This window comes from Nycticebus coucang, chromosome 18 (assembly GCF_027406575.1).
Source record: "Nycticebus coucang isolate mNycCou1 chromosome 18, mNycCou1.pri, whole genome shotgun sequence".
In the NCBI taxonomy this organism is placed as follows: domain Eukaryota; kingdom Metazoa; phylum Chordata; class Mammalia; order Primates; family Lorisidae; genus Nycticebus; species Nycticebus coucang.
In genome coordinates this window covers 61768012-61787737 of record NC_069797.1, presented here as the reverse complement: position 1 = coordinate 61787737, position 19726 = coordinate 61768012, and the positions used below count along the sequence as shown (strand labels likewise).

The 19726-nt window shown below is 39.3% G+C and overlaps 1 protein-coding gene across 4 annotated transcripts in view; it reads left to right on the top strand.

The window, feature by feature from the left end:
• KANSL1 (KAT8 regulatory NSL complex subunit 1) overlaps nucleotides 1-19726 on the top strand; it is a 212374-nt gene that overhangs the window by 172609 nt on the left and 20039 nt on the right. For all 4 annotated transcript variants that reach the window (XM_053567824.1, XM_053567822.1, XM_053567823.1 and 1 more), the window contains one exon: nucleotides 16696-16867. In XM_053567824.1, coding sequence (XP_053423799.1) covers nucleotides 16696-16867 — 172 coding nt within the window. The remainder of the gene's footprint in view (nucleotides 1-16695; nucleotides 16868-19726) is intronic.

Here is a 19726-nt window from a genome sequence, read left to right as displayed (position 1 = left end):
AAAGCAGAGGCGGGAGAATCGCTTGAGCCCAGGAGTTGGAGGTTGCTGTGAGCCATGATGCCATGGCACTTTACCCAGGGCGACAGCTTGAGGCTCTGTCTCAAAAAAAAAAAAAAAAAAAAAAAATACCCTGTTTCCCCGAAAATAAGACCTACTTACAGGAAAGATAAGACGTCCCCTGAAAATAAGACCTAGCACATCTTTGGGAGCACACCTTAAAATAAGACACTGTCTTATTTTCGGGGAAACAGGGTATGTCTGATGTGAGTATGTATCTATCTCCTATCACTTGACTTTAGGGTTCTAAATTTAAGCCATGTCTTGACCTTATTTAATTATGTTCATGTCTTATGTAATTTTTGGTCTGCTTTCTGTTTGTTCCCTGTGGATTTGTCAGGTTTTTATAGTTCTTTCACGTTTTAAGTTCACATATATTCATATATTTCTAGTCTGGCTGGTTAGGTGCATACAGTGTCATGATTGTTATTTCTTTTCTTTGTCATTCCTTTCATCATTGTATAGTTTCCCTCTTAATTTCTATAGCTCTTACTTTAACTAGCTTTTTTGGTAAATACTTGCGAGGTATATCTTTTTCTGTCCCTTCATTGTCAGCTGTTCTGTTTGTGTTAGGTGAGTTTTTAATCCCATTTACATTTACTCTGACTACTATTAATATTTGGAATCATTTTTGCCATCTATTTTTGGTTAAGCCTTGGTTTTTATTTTCCTTTATCTTATTCCTTTTCTGCTGGCTATTGGAACTCATGTCCTGAGTTCTTAAATTTCCATTTGATTCTATTTTTATATATTCAAGAACTTTTGTGATATTTTCATTTATTTTTTTCCATATCTTCCTGTACATATTAAACATTTATTTTTAAATCCTTATTTGCTAACTCCAAAATCTCAGGCCTATTTCTTTTACCCGTTTTGTTTTGATTTCAGTCAGTGTTGTTGGATATATATATTTATTTATCTATTTTTTTTTTTTTTTTTGAGACAGAGCCTCAAGCTGTTGCCCTGGGTAGAGTGCTGTAGCATTACAGCTCACAGCAACCTCCAACTCCTGGGCTCAAGCTATTCTCCTGCCTCCACCTCCCAAGTAGCTGGGACTATAGGCGCCCGGTTGCAGCTGTCATTGTTGTTTGGCAGGTCCAGGCTGGATTCCAACCCGCCAGTGCAGGTATATGTGGCTGGCACCTTAGCCGCTTGAGCCACACGTGCTGAGCCAGATAGTATATATTTTTGAAGCTGTAGGTGTTCTGATGATATTTTCTCCAGTAGGCATATAGAGTGGGGCCTGAACATCTTGATCCATTTGGAGACTGAGCTGAGTTGTAGCTGGGTTACAGTTTGAGTAAGGCTCTGTCTACCTCTTGTTCATTCTTAGGGCTTAACTTTGTTTCTACTGCTACTTCCAACTGAGAGCCTGATAGGTTGACCAGTGCTCTTTCTTAGCAGATCCCGAATGCTAATTCTCAACTCCTTGGCAAGGTAGACTGCCAATAGTTTCTCTCTACTTTTCAGAGGCTTTCTGCTTAGCTTCTTAGCCTTCAACCCTTCATAGCTTCAAAATTTGCCTTGGGATGATGAGTACCTGTATGTTTCCTGTCTTCTTACCCGGTTATAGTATGTGAATTGTGTTATCTTCCTTAAAAGAAGCTTTGTTTTGTTGGCAGGTAAAAATTTGTTAGGATAGGGAATTTAGTTCCACAACTAAAGCATAAAGCAGGATCTTCTAGGGTCTTTTTTGAATGCTTCAATGCAACCTTTGGTCACAGTTTTAAATCCTCCTGGCATGTGAAACCATTCAGCTTACACTTGCCCAGTTATTCTTTGCTTGACCTGACAGAGTTTCACCCTGTTAAGTTTACTCCTTAGTATTCACCAAGCACTGACAGGTGGGGCTCATGAGGATTTCTGGGCTCATGTAGCTTCCTCTTCTCAAGAATTCTGCCTTGCAATTTCCAGTTACCTTAGCCTCTAAACTCTGAGAGTTTGTTTTCTCAACTCTGTAAAACTATTGTGCTTTCATTTGAATCCTCTCAGCTCTGAAGTCTGGAATGTACTCCCATGCAGAAAAATCAGGGCAATCTTAGACATCACCCTATTTGCTTTTCAGTCTTACACTGCCTATCTTTCAGGTTTCCAGTTTATGACTGGAACGTAAATCTGATCACTATTACTCTTTTGTGGCCAGAAGCAGAAGTCCTTTGGTGTCCTTGTTTTTTTCCTTCAAATTTTATCATGAAATTATTCAAATATAAGCCTGTGCTTTGAATTTTTCTAGGAAGGGAATAACCATAATGATTTTGTCCTCACAAGAGAGAGTTGGCAATATCTGTATTCATTTTTGGTTGTCACAAAGGTGAGCAAGGGTGGTATGTACACCATGAGGGCAAAGATGCCCCTACCTATCTGCAACAGCAAAGAAATGTCAGCTGTTGAGAACATGCCATATACTAATTTTTGTCAACATTTGTATAATGTTTTAACAGTTATGAAATCATTTTCCCTTCCCTTCAATGAAATTGGTGTTATTGGTCTTTTTTTTTTTTTTTTTAAACAAGTGAGTAAATTTGAGGAAGACACAAAGATCATATAATTAACAAGAAACTAGAATTTGAAGTTGGGGTATTTGGTAAATGTTCTGCCATCAAATGCTTCCCTTTAATAAAAATAGCTATACAACTTATGATTTTTTTTTTTTTTTCAAATTTCAGGTTAATGTGAGGGTACAAATAACCAAATCACAATATTTGAATTAGGTAAAGTCCCTCTTATTGTTATGCCCTGCACCCAAAAGGTGTGCCATATACCCCTACATTGTGTGCATTCAGTGCAAGCACTCCAACCCCCCCTTGTTTCCCTTCAAGTTGAATTGAAAAGAATTTTTCTCCTATGTGGGCACGAATTAGATCGTCTACAGGCTTTATATTAGTATTGGCTACTTATGATCTTATAAAAGTGATATGGTTGAGAGCCAGTCATTGTTCTAAGTGATCTTATACTCAGAAGAGTCTGTCAGGTGCTCTGCTGTTACCATAGATGAAAAGAGTAGTAACTTGTCTAAGGTCACACAGTTAGTAGATGGCATTCTGACTCAATAGCCCATATTTTTAACCACTATATATTACTTCACAATTTTTCTAAAGATTCAAGTATAGTATTTTTTTCTTCCCCTCCAGCCCCTCCCTCCTTCCGTGTCTCTGCTCTTCCTTTCCCCCATTTCTCTCCCTCCTTCCCTCTCTCTGCTCTCCCCATCTCCCCACACCCCCACCATGTACTAAGTCATTAATTGTCCTTATATCAAAATTGAGTACATAGTATTCTTGCTTCTCTATTCTTTTGATGCTTTACCAAGAATAACGTGTTCCTCTTGCATCCAGGTTAATACAAAGGATGTAAAGTCTCCATCTATTTTAATGGCTGAATAGTATTCCAGGGTATACATATACCACAGCTTATTAATCCATTCCTGGGTTGGTGGGCTTTTAAGCTGTTTCCACATTTTGGTGATAGTAAATTGAGCTGTGATTAAACAGTCTGGTGCAAGTATCCTTATTATAAAAGAATTTTTCCCTTCTGGATAGATGCCCAGTAATGAGATTGCAGGATCAAATGGGAGGTCTGTCTTGAGTTCATTGAGGGTTCTCCATACTTACTTCCCAAAAGGTTGTATTAGTTTCCAGTCCTACCAGCAATGTAAAAGTGTTCCCTTCTCTCCACATCCACGCCAGCATCTGCAGTTTTGAGATTTTGTGATGTGGGCCATTCTTGCTGGGGTTAGATGATATCTCAGGGTGGTTTTGATTTGCATTTCTCTAATAATTAGGGAGCATTTCTTCATATGTTTACTAACCATTCGTATGCCTTCTTTTTCTCTTATTTTTTTTTCTTTTTTTTTTTTGTGACAGAGCCTCAAGCTGTCACCCTGGGTAGAGTACCATGGCATCACAGCTCACAGCAACCTCCAGCTTCTGGGCTTAAGCAATTCTCTGCAGCCTCCCAAGTAGCTGGGACTACAGGCACCCGCTACAACGGTGGCTATTTTCTGGTTGTAGTTGTCATTGTTGTTCGGCAGGCCCAGGCTGGATTTGAACCCGCCAGCTCTGGTATATGTGGCTGGTGCCTTAGTCACTTGAGCTACAGGCACTGGGCCTTGTCTTGCTTTCTTTAGAGAAGGTTCTGTTCATCTCTAGCCCATTGATATATGGGATTGTTGGCTTTTTTCATGTGGATTAATTTGAGTTCTCTGTAGATCCTAGTTATCAAGCTTTTGTCTGATTAAAAATATGCAAATATCTTCTCCCATTGTGTTGCTTTGGTTATCTCCTTAGCTATACAGAAGCTTTTCGGTTTAATTAAGTTCCATATGTTTATTTTTTAATTTTTTATTATTTTTTATTTTTTGAAATTTTTGGCTGGGGCTGGGTTTGAACCCGCCACCTCCGGCATATGGGGCTGGTACCCTACTCCTTTGAGCCACAGGCACCGCCCCATGTGTTTATTTTTGATGTTGCAATTGCTGTAGAAGTTTTCTTCATAAAGTCTTTCCCTAGGCCAATATCTTCAAGTGTTTTTCCTGTGCTGCTTTGAGGATTTTTATCATTTCATGCCTTAAATTTAGGTCTTTTAACCATCTTGAATCAATTTTTGTGAGTGGAGAAAGGTGCAAGTCCAGTTTCAGTCTTTTACATGTGGATGTCCAGTTCTCCCAGCACCGTTTATTGAATAATTTCCCCCAGTGCATGTTCTTGTTTGGTTTATCAAAGATGAGGTGGTTGTAAGATGTTCATTTTATTTCCTGGTTTTCTATTTGATTCCAAATGTCTGTGTCTCTATTTTTGTGCCAGTACTATGCTGTTTTGACCACCATGGCCTTGTAGTACAGCCTAAAGTCTGGTAGGGTGATGCCCCCTGCTTTGTTTTTATTACTAAGAACTGCCTTAGCTGTACGGGTTTTTTTCTGGTTCCATACAAAACGAAGAATTGTTTTTTCCAAGTCTTGAAAGTACGTTGTTGGTATTTTAATGGGGATGGCATTGAATTTGTAGATTGCTTTGAAGTATTTTAACAATGTTAATTATTCCTGGCCATGAACATGGTATATTCTTCCATTTGTTAATATTTTTGCTATTTCTTTTCTTAGAGTTTCATAATTTTCTTTAGAGGTCCTCTTTGGTTAGGTATATTCCTAGGTATTTTATTTTCTTTGAAGCTATGGTGAAGGGAGTTGTGTCCTTAATTAGCCTCTCATCTTGGCTCGTTGTCAGCATATACAAAGGCTACTGACTTGTGGACGTTGATTTTATATCCTGAGACATTACTGTATTTTTTGATGACTTCCAGGAGTCTTGTGGTTGATTCCTTGAGGTTATCTAGGTATAAGATCATACTGTCAACAAAAGAAGGGAGGGTTTGACCTCGTCTGCTCCCATTTGGACGCCCTTTATTTCCTTCTCTTGCCTAATTGTATTGGCTAGAACTTCCAGCATTATGTTGAATAGTAGTGGCAATAGAGGACAACCTTGTCTGGTTCCAGGTCTAAGTGGAAAAGCTTTCAGTTTAACTCCATTCGGTAAAATGTTAGCTGTGGGTTTGTCATAAATGGCTTCCATCAGTTTAAGAAATGTGCCACCTATGCCTATACTTTTCAGTATTCTATTTTTTTTTTTTTTTGCAGTTTTTGGCCGGGGCTGGATTTGAACCCACCACCTCCAGCATATGGGGCTGGTGCCCTACCCCTTTGAGCCACTGGCGCCACCCACTTTTCAATATTCTAATTAGAAAGAATGCTGGATTTTATCAAATGCTTTTTCTGCATCTATTGAGAGGATCATATGGTCTTTGTTTTTGCTTCTGTTGAATGGTGAATAATGTTTAGGAACTTGCATATGTTAGACCAACCTTGCATCCCTGGGATGAAACCTACTTGATCGTGATATATAACATTTTTGATGATTAACTGTAATCTGTTGGCTAGAATTTTGTTGATAATTTTTGCATCTATATTTATTAGTGAAATTGGTCTAAAGATCTCCTTTTTAGTTGGTTCTTTTCCTGATTTTGGTATCAGGGTGATGTTTGCTTCATAGAATGTGTTGGGGAAGATTCCCTCCTTCTCAATTTTTGGGAATAATTTATGAAGTATGGGAATTAACTCTTCTTTGAAGGTGTGATAAAATTCTGGTGTAAAGCCATCCGGACCAGGGCATTTTTTTGTTGGAAGATTTTTTATTGTTTCTTTGATCTGTGCTTGAAATTGGTCTGTTCAGGAGATCTATTTCTTCCTGGTTAAGTCTAGGGGGAGGGTGTGATTCCAGATATTGATCCATTTCCTTCACATTGTCAAATTTCTAGGCATAGAGTTTCTTGCAGTATTCAGAGATAATCTCTTGTATCTCTGTGGTATCTGTTATTTCCCCTTTATCATTTCTGATTGAGGTTATTAGAGATTTTACTTTTCTATTTCTAGTTAGTCTGGCCAAAGGTTTATCTATTTCACTTTTTCAGAAAACCAACTCCTTGTTTCGTTAAGTTTCTGAATGATTCTTTGGTTTTCAATTTCATTAATCTTTGATTTAATTTTGGATATTTCTTTTCTTCTTCTGGGTTTAGGCTTAGATTGTTCTTCTTTTTCTGATTCCTTAAGATGGCTTGTGAGTTTGTTGATGGCACTCTCTGTTTTTCGAATGTAGGCATCTAAAGCAATAAATTTTCCTCTCAAAACTGCTTTTGCAGTATCCCACAGGTTTTGGTAGCTTGTGTCTTCATTGGTGCTATGCTCAAGGAAGTTAATGATTTCCTGTTTTATTTCTTCCTGCACCCATCTGTCATTCAACAGAAGGTTGTTTAATTTCCATGCCTTTGTGTGGGGTTGAACGTTTTTGTTAGAGTTGAGTTCCACCTTTAGTGCCTTGTGGTCTGAGAAGATACAAGATAAAATTTCTTGGTTTTTTTTTTTCCATGTTTTGTGTTAATTTTAATGATAAAAAGGGCACAGGAATAAAACCTGATATTTCACTTCTACTGCATAACAAGCTAACCAAACTGGATATGGGGGATAAATTATAAAACAAATCATTTTACTTATTATTTTTATGACTTTTGGTTAGGTCTTTCAAATAGGACTGAGGTATAGTACACTGGCAAAAATAAAAAGAGGCCAACAAGAATAGTGCCGAAGTAACAGATACCCAAAACCGAATACCATGTCAGAAAACATTATATAGTAACCATTTATCAGATTAGAGCAGCAAGAGGAAGTTACTTCTAAATCATAATCATTTAAGTGGTATTTGTCAACTTCACCACGGTAACTCTGCAACATCATTCTTCATTTGTGTAGTAAAATTCATGTCAAAAAGGAAAGGGGAGACAGGGGACGTCAGTTCATTCCAATAAATTATCTCTCCAGTTCTTATAAACATGTCCATCAGCACAAAATTGAGAAATAATACCTAAGACTAGAAGAGACTTGGTTTAAGTTATGAAGCAAATTAAATGAAAAAATACAAGAAAATAGAACCAATGGGGTTGAAAAAGCCCCTCACTGAAAAATCTTTATTAAAAAAAATAAAATTAATAAAAATAGAAACAAAACTCTACTAGTACAAACTAGCCTGAGTGGTTTGATGGACAACAAGGTAAAATTTCAATTCTTTTGATTCTGTTGAGGTTTATGTCCTAGGACAGCCGTTCTCAACCTGTGAGTCACAACCCACAGGAACTGTATTAAAGGGTCCTGGCATTAGGAAGTTGAGAACCACTGTCCTAGGATATGATCAGTTTTAAGGAATGTTGCACGGGCTGTTGAGAAGAATATATATTCTTTAGCTTTGGGATGGAGTGTTCTATATACATCTACCAAGCAGTTTTTGTAGGCCATTGGTTCTCAACCTTCCTAATGCCGCAGCCCTTTAATACAGTTGACCCACAGGTTGAGAACCACTGTTCTAGGGTCTCAGTTAAGTCCCTTATATCTTTGTTTAATTTCTGTTTAGAGGATCTGTCCAGGTCTGTGAAATGAGTGTTAAAGTCCCCTGTTATTATGGTGTTATAGGATATCATATTGCTCAGACTAAGGTCTATTTGAAGAATCTGGGAGCATTTAATTTGGGTACATAAATATTTATTTATTTATTTATTTTTTGTGGTTTTTGGCCAGAGCTAGGTTTGAACCCACCACCTCCGGCATATGGGACTGGCGCCCTACTCCTTGAGCCACAGGCGCCACCCTTTTTTTTTTTTTTTTTTTTGAGTACATAAATATTTAGAATTGAAATGTCGTCGTCTTGTATTTTTCCCTTGACCAATAAGAAGCGTCCATCTTTGTCTTTTTTGACTTTGGTTGCTTTAAATCTACTTGTATCTGAAAATAAGATTGCAACCCCTCTTTTCTTCTGAATTTTGTTTGCCTAAAAAATTGTCTTCCAACCCTTAACTTGGAGTTTTAATTTGTCTTTTGAAGCTAGGTGTATTTCCTGCAGACAGCAAATGGATGGCTTGTGTTTTTTTAACCCAATCTTTTCGGTGGGAAATTCAAGCCATTAACATTTATTGAGATAATTGATAAGTGTGGTAGCATTCTATTCCTCTTATTTTGTGAAAGTGCATTGCTTATTTTTATCTTTTGCATCATTGTGGAAGCTAGGTTTCATCCTTTAAATTCTGGGTGCTTGCTTTGCTGATGGTCCATTGTGATAGTGTGTAGAACAGGTTTAAGTATTCCCTGTAGAGCTGGTCTTGTGGCACATTTCCTTAATGTTTGCATATCAGTAAAAGATTTGATTTATCCGTCAATTTTTAAGCTTAGCTTAGCAGAATATAGAATTCTGGGCTGGATATTGTTCTGTTTAAGTAGAATAAAGGTAGATAAACCATTGTCATCTGGCTTGAAAAGTTTCATTACATAAGTCTGCAGTCACTCTCATGGATTTGCTCCTGAAGGTTAATTGGCACTTATTCCTGGCAAATTGCAAAATCTTTTCTTTTGTCTTGACTTTGGACAAGTTCATCAAATGTGTCTTGGAGAAGCTCTATTTGAGTTGAGGCGACCTGGGGTTCAATATTCCTCTGAAAGAAGTGTGTCAGAATCTTTGGTGATATTTGGGAAATTTTCATTTATAATATTCTCTAGTATGGCTTCCATTCCGGGGCATTCTTCTTCCCCTTCTAGGATACCTGTAACTTGGATGTTTGAACACTTCATAAAGTCCCTTAATTTTGTCAGTGAACATTCTGCTTTCTTTTTTTTTTTTTTTTTTTTCTTTCTACCTCTTTAACTATCTGAGTTATCTCAAGAGCTTTGTCCTCTACCTCTGAGATTCTTTCTTCTGCATGGTGTAATCTGTTATTGATACTTTCTATTGCATCTTTAAGTTCCCTAATTGACTGCTTCAATTCCTTCAGCTCTGCTATATCCTTTTTATATTCTTCAAATCGTTCATGTCTTATTTGATTCTGTTTTTGGATTTCCTTTTGGTTATTTTTCATTTTCTCAGCAATGAAAAATTTATCTGTATTTTAAATTCCCCTTCTGTCATTTCTAACATTTCTTTATAGGTGGAATCTTCTGCAGTAGCTACCTCATGGTCCCTCAGGGGGTTGCTCTGGATTGGTTTTTCACATTGCCAGGATTTTTCTGCTGATTCTTCCTCATGGGTGTTTTCTTTTACCTGTTTCCTTGCTCTTATTTTCCTTTCACTTCCTCTTGCTCTTTTTATTACCATGCCTCTGACCCAAGGTTTTGATGAGTCCTTTTGATACAGGACTAAAAGGTTGAGAAGATTGAAGAACAAGAAGGGAAAATAATGATTTAAAAAAAAAAAGAAAAAAGAGAAAGAGAGGGGGTGAGTAAAAGAGAATATTGACAAAAAGAAGGGCGGCACAGAAAGAGGGAAATAGTAATAAAGGTATATAGTTGGGTACTTTGACCCACACCTTAAAAACCCTTAACTTCTGGGGGTGTTGGGTTGGGTGGTTCCGTTGGAGGTCAGCAGCTCTTTGCCAGCTCGAGCAGACACAGGCCCCCACCTCCACCAAATAAAGGGGAAAGACAAAAATACTATAAATTAAACCAAACAAAACCTTACAGGATAAAATTGAAGGGGGAACCAAATAACAGGGACAGAAACACTAGCAAAAATGAAGTTCTTATTATTAAAGAAGGCAACAATGGAAAATTATATTTAAACTAGAAAAATGAAGAAAGGGATTAAAGGGAAAAATGTAGGGGGAAAATGTTGAAATAAAAACCAAAGACAAAGCAGAATATGTATCTTGCTGAATATTGTCTGGGCAACAGGTGATCTTCTGTATCACCTGGATATGAGATGCTAATCACAATGCTGATACAGCTGTATGAGATGGAGACTGGCGGCCTTTGCTGATTTCTTTGCCCTCAAACCTCACAGGGTTAATTAAGAACCTGAATCTCTCCTCAGGCCGCTTAAAAGACACTAAACCGTTAACCTTGGCTAAGCAGAAGCTTTCCCAGGAAAGCACTTGTTATTGGGATCTCTCCTGAAGTTGCTGCTTATCCAGGGTGCCAAAACCTGCTTCATTCTACGCCCCTGAGGGCCGAGGCTGCAAGGCAGCCTTCCTTCGGCAAACACCGAAGGCTCCACCCTTCCCTGGTATCTCTATCCTGGCCTTTGGTGCTGCTCAGTCACTAGATAGTCAACCAAGATCTCCCAGCCCAAGCCTCACTCTGCGACCCTGAGGGCAGAGCCTGCAGGGCAGTTTTCCCACAATGGCTGCGCATGACTCACAGCCGTGTTAACTCTATTCCAGCCCAACGGCTCACCCTGGACAATGCTTAAAAGTCACCTGCACTCTGGCCCAAGTTCTCCCAAGATAATTCAACTGAAGCCCAAATCCAAAAAAAAAAAAAAACCCACAGGGAAGACCTTCCCTGTCTGTAGTCTCACTGCAGTTGTAGCTACAGCTGCACAGCCTCAGACCAAACGCAACCACTTGCCACTTCTCCACTGCTTTTGTTCTCCTCCTTTGCTGTCTCCCTGCATCCCCCGGGATATTTCTGGGCAGAGCCCACACGCCAGAGATGCCTGGAGTCTTCTCTCTCTAATCTCAACACACCCAGTTGCAAAGAAACTGTTACTTGTCCACCATCTTACCGGCACCTCAAGTATAGTATTTTTATGTTTAAATCTTTATTTGTAATTTATTTTGGGGTGAGACAGGAATCCACCTAAATGGTGGATTATTACTTATTATTATTTTTTCCTAAATGACTTCTTAAGTTTCCCTGATCCATTTACTGGGGTGGGGGTATCAACTCTCTCTTTTCTTTCTTTCTTTTTTTTTTTTTTGGAGACAGAGTCTCACTTTCTCACCCTCTAATAGAGTGTCCTGGAGTGATAGCTCACAGGGCTTATATTTTTGATAGAGATGGGTTCTCACTCTTGCTTACTTTGGTCTCAAATTCCTGAGCTGAAGTGATCTTCCCACCTCTGCCTCCCCGGGTATTATGACTGCAGGCCTCCAAGTATCACCTTAAAATATTAAGAAATACACAAAGGGGCCAGGCACGGCACAGTGGCTCATCCCTGTAATCCTAGCCTCTAGAAGGCCAAAGTTGGAAGATAGTTTGAAACCAGCCTGTAAGACCAGACCTTGTCTCTACTAAAAATAGACAAATTATGGGGTGGCGCCTGTGGCTCAAAGGAGTATGGCGCCTTCCCCATATGCTGCAGGTGGTGGGTTCAAACCCAGCCCTGGCCAAAAACTGCAAAAAAGAAAGAACGACAGAATGAAAAATTAGCCAGGCACTGTGAGGAGTGTCTGTAGTCCCAGCTACTTGGGAGGCTGAGACAGGAGGATCCCTTGGACCCAAGAGTTTGAGTTGGGTGTGAGCTAGGATGACTCCATGATAGTCCAGCTTGGGCAATAGACACTGTGTCTAAAAAAAGAATAATATACAAATGAAAAAGGGCCTGTTCTGTTCTTGATTATAATGACAAAAAATACCCTAGAACAGCGGTTCTCAACCTGTGGGTCACGACCCGCAAGAACTGTATTAAAGGGTCACAGCATTAGGAAGGTTGAGAGCCACTGCCCTACAATAAGCTTAATAAAAAATTTAAGCACAAAGCTTAAAGTTATTAGTATTCAACAAATTACTCTAGAATCTTAAACTTAATACAAATAATCTTTTTTTTTTTTAGAGACAGAGTCTTACTTTGTCACCCTCGGTAGAGTGCTGTGGCATCACAGCTCACGGCAACCTCAAACTCTTGGGCTTAGGCAATTCTCTTGCCTTAGCCTCCCAAGTAGCTGAGACTACAGGTGCCCATCACAGCTCACAGCTATTTTTTTTGTTGCAGTTTGGCCGGGGGCAGTGCCCTACTCACTGAGCCCACAGGTGCCACCCAATACAAATAATCTTAATACAATAGTAAGAATAAATGTGAGGGACTGCTCCCTAACAAAAATTTCTGATAAAGGTGGAAGGGAGTAATTTTTTTTCTATCAAGTAATGGTGATTAAAACAGTCTACTCTTGGTTAAGGAATAGAAAAATAGGCCTAAATAGATACTAAGGCTACTTTTTAAGGTGACATTTTAAAATCTTTTTTTTTTTTTAAAAGAGAGATGGCCAGGTACAGTGGCTCACACCTGTAATCCCAGCTCTCTGAGAGGCCGAGGCAGGTGGATTGCCTGAGCTTATGAGTTCAAGACCAGCCTGAGTTACAGCGAGACCCCATCTCTAAAAAAAATGGCTCGGCATTGTGGCAAGCGCCGTAGTCCCAGCTACTTGGGAGGCTGAGGGGAGAAAACTGCTGGAGCCCAGGATTCAGGGGTTGCTGTAAGCTATGACACCACGGTACTCTACCAAGGGTGACAAAGTGAGACCTGTCTCAATTTAAAAATATATATATATATAAAATAAATAAAAATTAGCTGGGCATGGTAGTGTGCACCCCCAGTCTTAGCTACTTGGCTGAGGCAGGAGAATTGCTTAAGTCCAAGAGTTTGAAATTGCAGTAAGGAATGATGACACCATTGTACTCTACTCAGGGTGACAGAGCAAGACCCTGACCTGAAAAAAAAAGAAGAAAAAAGTTGGTACTTGGAGATCAAAGACTCGGGTGAAAGAATGACCGTGGAGTCTGAAGAAGAGCAAGGTCCAAAGGCCCATGGAAGCTTGCCAGCCACATTGGAGAAAGATAGCAGGGTAACCAGAGTAGCTGGTAGTGTGAGCTAGGAGAGTAGCAGGAAATAAAAGGAAGTGAAGTCAGATACAGATGGAGGTGACAGGAGGAGGCAAAGTGCCTTGTGTGTACCATTGGAAGACCTTTGTTTTTTATTCCTCATCAGATGAGAAGTCTTTTCAAAAGTTATAAGACCTACATAATCTGAGATTTTAAAGCAAGAGTACACTGACAACGCCCAGTATTTGGAAGTGGGGGATAAGTAGGAGGCTATTGGAGACACCCATATGAGAAAAAAAATTATTTGGACCAGGTTGATTGTAGTTGAGGTGGTCTAAAGTGATTGGATTCTGGATACATTTAGAAGGTAGAGCCAGAAGGATTTCATGATCAGATATATAGGGTATGATTAAAAGAAGGGACCTTAGGTGTGAGTCCAAGGATTTAGGCCTGAGCAGCTAGAAATTAGGGTTAGAACAGAACCCTGGGTTTGAACACATTAACTCTGAGATGCCCTGTAAGTCTAATTAGAGATGTTGAGTGGGCAGTTAAATATAATATTGAATAATTTTGTTACTCAGGAATAAAGCCCCACATGCTCATGACAGTTATTTATATTTATTGGATTTTTAAAATTTATTTTCTTAATGTTGTAAAATATACTGTTTTTGGAGATTTTTTTGTTTAACATAAATGGATTCACGCAATTTGGTATCTTATTTTAATGCAGTGTGTGTCTGCACAGATAACAAGGAGTTTATCTGCGAGATAAATTCCAGGTATGGATTTGTGCATTGTGGGTATGAATTTTAATGTTGGCCAAGTGGTCTTTCAAAAAAGTTTTAAAATTTATCCTTTAATATTAATGTTAAATATATTTTTATATACTCCTGTATTCTATTAGTATTTTAGAGGTTTTCATTCAAAAATGAGATTGTTTTCCTGTTTCTTTATGCCAGAGCCATTTTAACTGAATGAAATTAATCTGTTTTTTAAATGTTTTCAAAATTCATTGGGAAAATGAGTAGTTTTTAGACATGCATATTATTGTCCCTGATAAGATGTAATATGAAACTGTATGACATTTGAACATTATAAACATGTATAATGTAGAAAACAGAACTTCCATACCACCTTCACAATAATTATGTCAGTGGTTTTGTGCACATTCTTCCATCTTCTTTCCACATGTTAGAAATGTCTTATTTTGGTAGCATTGCTATGTCAGGACTTTGTGTTTTCACCTTGGCTATTTGGATATTTCTCCAGATAATAGCTTATAGAGGCTTAGAAATGGCTAAAATGGAATATTCCATTTATAAATAGCTGACTTTTCAACTTACAGTTTTTTGTTTTGTTTTGAGGCAGAGTCTCACTTGGTCACCCTTGGTAGAGTTCTGTGGTGTCACAGCTCATAGCAACCTCAAACTCTTAGGCTCACGCAGTTCTCTTGCCTCAGCCTCCCAAATAGCTATGGGGGACTACAGGCACCAACCACATGCCTGGCTGGTTTTTTGTTGTTGTTGTTGTTGTTATTGTTTGACAGGCCAAGGCTAGGTTCAAACCTGCCAGCCCCGGTATATGTGGCCAGCACCCTAGCTGCTGAGCTACAGGCACCAAGCTACCATTTACCACTTTTTTTTAAAGGAGTTCTTATATATTTGCACTTTTAACCTTTTCAGTAGGTCAGTCTTTTTTTTTTTTTTTTTTTGTAGAGACAGAGTCTCACTTTATGGCCCTCGGTAGAGTGCTGTGGCCTCACACAGCTCACAGCAACCTCCAATTCCTGGGCTTAAGCGATTCTCTTGCCTCAGCCTCCTGAGTAGCTGGGACTACAGGTGCCCGCCACAACGCCCAGCTATTTTTTGGTTGCAGTTTGGCCAGGGCCGGGTTTGAACCTGCCACCCTCCGTATATGGGGCCGGCACCCTACCGACTGAGCCACAGGCACCTCCCCAGTAGGTCATTCTTAACAGCTTATGTTGTTAATTGGTCTGTTACTATCTATCTGCTTTTAGGGTTGGGTATGCAAACAAAAGCTTCCGTTTTTAAATGATAAATTTCTCTTTTCTAGCATGTACTTCCTTTTAGTAATTTCTGCTATCATCTTAATCTCTTCCTTTATTTTTACTTTATTTTTGACATATTCTTTGTACTCTACAGCTAAATGTATTAGCCTTTCACTTAAGAGATGTGTGCTCTAGCCATAAAGTGAAATGTTGTCCATGTCCCATACAGAGAAGAGCTAGGTGATCCCATGAGTCAGTTTATGAGGAAATATACTTCCCTTCCTTTTAAGTCTTATTTTTATTTTTGATATCTTTTTGTAATCTCTCTTTAATGTTGGTGCTTTGGGTGCAATTTTTAGATCCTAATAGTTTTTTTGAATTTTCCCACTCTTTACTTTAAAATGTCATCTCCTCCAGAAAACCAGCCCTGGTTAAATAGGCTGCTAGTGATATTTTTTCGAAAACAATACCAGTTCATGTTGTCTACACAGAAATGCCATGTTGGTATTATTTCTTTTCAGTGGCATCTACTTCTGTGCAGTTCGCCCAATCTAACCTTCAGAGGGACCTTCTTAGCATATGTGGGACCCATCTATGTGATTGCTAAGGAGGAGGCAGACGGGGAGTGTTGATAAAGACTACGTTGTTCTAGCAGTGTTTTGAATGTTTATCTTTTTGTCTTCTGAAACTGCCCTTCTAGGATTCCTCTTCATAATGCCATTTCATAGGCAAGTTCATTGCTGCTAAGATTGTGCTGCCTAAGTGATTTTATGAACTGTGCTTTGGCAAATCGCAAACTTCTTCATTCTAACACTCACATGGATATTACGGATCTGCATTCAGCATGACCTGAAGTTTCCCTCTCAAAGCATAAAATTATAAAATTCCCATTTTTTTTATAAGATTAAATCTTTTGAAGATTTAAATTCGTTCATATTTCACTTTGGACTTAGCTGGGTGAGGTTATTGATTTATTCTGTCCAGATTTTACAAAGAAAGTTTAATAGAAATAATTTCAATCCTCTTGGAGTTAATCTAACAGAGACTATGGAAGTGAACACTATACAAAATTTATTTTTATTAGTTAGGTGTGAGCTTTGTAACAACGGATTTTAGACTGGGTTTAAGATTAGTTAATGAGTTTCAGTCCATGGATGCTTGCTACCTTGTTTGAGACCACCTGAAGTCCATGAAGATGGTAAAAGCATGCAGGTTTTGTAGCATATTCTTGAAAGCAGAGTTATAATATCTTTAAACTGTCAAAAGTTTGATATATAGGTAAGCACTTTGGGCTTCAAGTAATTGTTTTCATCCTTGACAAAGAAGCAAGTTTCCTTCCTTACTTTGAAGATTAGTATGCTAGACAAATGGGGATCTTATAACAAGCTGATCACCCCTTCTGTTCGCAAAGTCAGACACACAAGGTTTTTTGTGTCTTTGGAATAACAAGTGGGGAATAGGATTTTGTGCCAGATGCTGAATTGTCAGAGTTTTGTTTGGCTTTTCACAGGTTCATCGGAATAGCACAATCCGCTCTGCGTGTGATGTGAATCCCTCCTGTGCACTGTGTGGTTCAGGCAGTGTTAACACCGTGCCTCCTGAAATTCACTATGAAGCCCCTCTGTTGGAACGTCTTTCACAGTTGGACTCTTGTGTTCACCCTGTTCTGGCATTTCCAGATGGTAAGAAAGACCACAGAATATAAAGTCTAATGAATGAAATTTAAGAGGGTTCTAGGTGAAAAAAATCAGCTGAGGACCAGTTGCAACTCAGGGCTCTCAAGGTATCAACAAAGTTGTCGTGTCTTAGAATTTTGCAAAAAGGCTGCAAGAGATCCACCAAACCAGAAGAAGATGCCAGTAGAAGTGTACAGTGTGCTAAGAGAGTTTCTTCTCATTTTTCAAGTGGTGAGGAAGGGCATGGGGTTTGTAGCCTTAGCCACAAGTAACCCAGTCCATTATGTCATAGAATATCTTTAAAAATGTATTGTCAGCCAGGCATGGCTCTTGCCTCAACCTCCCAAGTAGCTAGGACTATAGGCACCCACCATAACACCTGGCTATTTTTAGAAACAAGGATCTCGCTCTTGCTCAGACTGTTCTCGAACCTGTGAGTCACTGTGCCTGGCCTCAAATGGCCTTATATTCAAGCCCAAATTATGTGATGCCTGTCTTTCCTTTCATATATACCTTGCTTATTTATATTTTCCCAGACAGGTTATTAAGAATAGTCAGCTTTCTACCCTATTTCAGGATTCTGGCTATAGAAGAGCCTCCAGGAAGAAATGGGTACATTTCTTGGGTTACTCATTCAGGATTACTATGTTAAATTATATATAGTCTCATATTGAAAGAAGGATAAACGAGAGACCTATAGTAGTACTAATATGATACCACCTGATAAGCACAACAGCCCATTTCTGTTCAGTAGTATTGCCATGTAAAGTTGCGGGTAGTTTCCCTAACAGCTAATCAAATATGCCCAGAACATGTCTGATACCTCCTGTTCTATAATTCAGCATCTCTACCAGGAGGTTGCCCATTCCCTCTTTACACTTTCTGTCTTGCTGACTGCTCCTGTGCCTATTACTTCCCCACACTATCCTATTACAGCTGTAGGTAGCAATGGGAGGGAAAGGAAAGAAAGATAATGGAACATCTCTTTTTTCTGGTTTTTATTATTTTCATTTTCCTGCCTCTAAATATTCTCATTCTCTCTCTCTCCCCCTCTCTCCCTGTCTCTCCTCTTAATCATACATAGCCTTGGGGGTTGGACAAGAAAGTTGGTCATTAATTCTCCTTATGAAACTGTAAATGAAAATGAATAAAAATACTATATCTCCAGCCCAAGGAGGATGAACTACAGTTGCCTGTGGATTAATTAGACTTCTGTGGGTTGACCTCGAGACCCAATTATCATACATAATATTGTTCCTATTAGGATAATTTTGCTTTGATCCAAACAACTGCCACATTCAGAATGCATTCTGTTTGTCAATTAGAAGATTCCTAAGACTGATATACCAACTCGAGAGGGCACTATTCACATTATATTCTGTGTGAATAGCACCCCCTGATACATTGGGATTCCCACATGTAACAGTGAAGGCCAGCAGCTCAACAATGTGTAGAGCAAACATTTGTGTGCCACATCTGACCACAGGGCCCACCTTTTTTGCAACCTCAACTCTAAAAGGTTTTCACGGGTTTTTTTTTTCCTTAACAAAGTTAAGGAAATTTTCAACTCGTTCTTTAATTCCTATGGATGATTACGTTTGTTTGAATATGATATGTAGCTGTTTTGGGGGATTTTTTTTTTTTTTTTTTTTTTGCAGTTTTTGGCTGGGGCTGGGTTTGAACCTGCCACCTCTGGCATATGAGGCCGGCGTCCTACCCCTTTGAGCCACAGGCACTGCCCAATAGCTGTTTTTCTGGCCTCATGGAACAGTTTTTTTTTTTTTTTTCCTTTAAAGTAGGATTTTACTAATGTTCCCTGACTGGTTTGTATAGTTTGTTAGGATGACTACCAACTGCTGCTCTTTATCCTGGATTTCTTCTCCCACCTTGACCACACCTCAGCCACTCCCAATAAGTGTGATCCGTGGCTATCTCTATGCCTGCCTATGGAAGGTGGAGGGATTATGGTCTGTAACCTATTAGTAGTCCAGCAGGAGGGGCTTTGATTCTGCCTCAGGTAATCAAGTTCAGTCCTTGTTTAAAATGTGAAGGATCAGGCAGCCCCATATACCGAGGGTGACAGGTTCAAACCCAGCCCCTGCCAAGCTGCAACAAAAAATAGCCAGGTGTTACAGTGGGTGCCTGTAGTCCCAAGTCCCAGCTATTCGGGAGGCTGAGGTAAGAGAATCGCCTAAGCCTAAGAGCTGGAGGTTGCTGAGAGCTGTGACGCCATGGCACTCTACCGAGGGCAACAAAGTAAGACTATCTCTAAAAAAAAAAAAAGTTTAGCCGGGCGTTGTGGCGGGCGCCTGTAGTCCCAGTTGCTCGGGAGGCTGAGGCAAGAGAATCGCGTAAGCCCAAGAGTTAGAGGTTGCTGTGAGCCGTGTGACACCACGGCACTCTACCCGAGGGCGGTACAGTGAGACTCTGTCTCTACAAAAAAAAAAGTAAAGGATTAGCCAGGTGGACCCAATAGCTCACTCCTGTAATCCCAGCACTCTGGGAGACCAAGGCGGGTATATCACCTGAGCTCATGAGTTTGAGACCAACCTGAGCTAGAGCAAGACTCCCGTCTCTATAAAAATAGCTGGGCATTGTGGTGAGCACCTGTAGTCCCAGCTACTTGGGAGGCTGAGGCAAGAGGATTGCCTGACCCTAAGAGTTTGAGGTTGCTGTGAGCTATGACACTACAACACTCTACTATAGGCAACAAAATGAGACTCTGTCTCAAAAAGAAAAAATGTGGAGGATACCTAACCCTTTGGGAAAGAAAGTTAACTTCTAAGTTTATTTTTTTTTTTTTTTTTTTTTTTTTTTGTGGCAAGTGGAGTTCATAATCTGTTAATTTATGATCGTTTCTGTCGA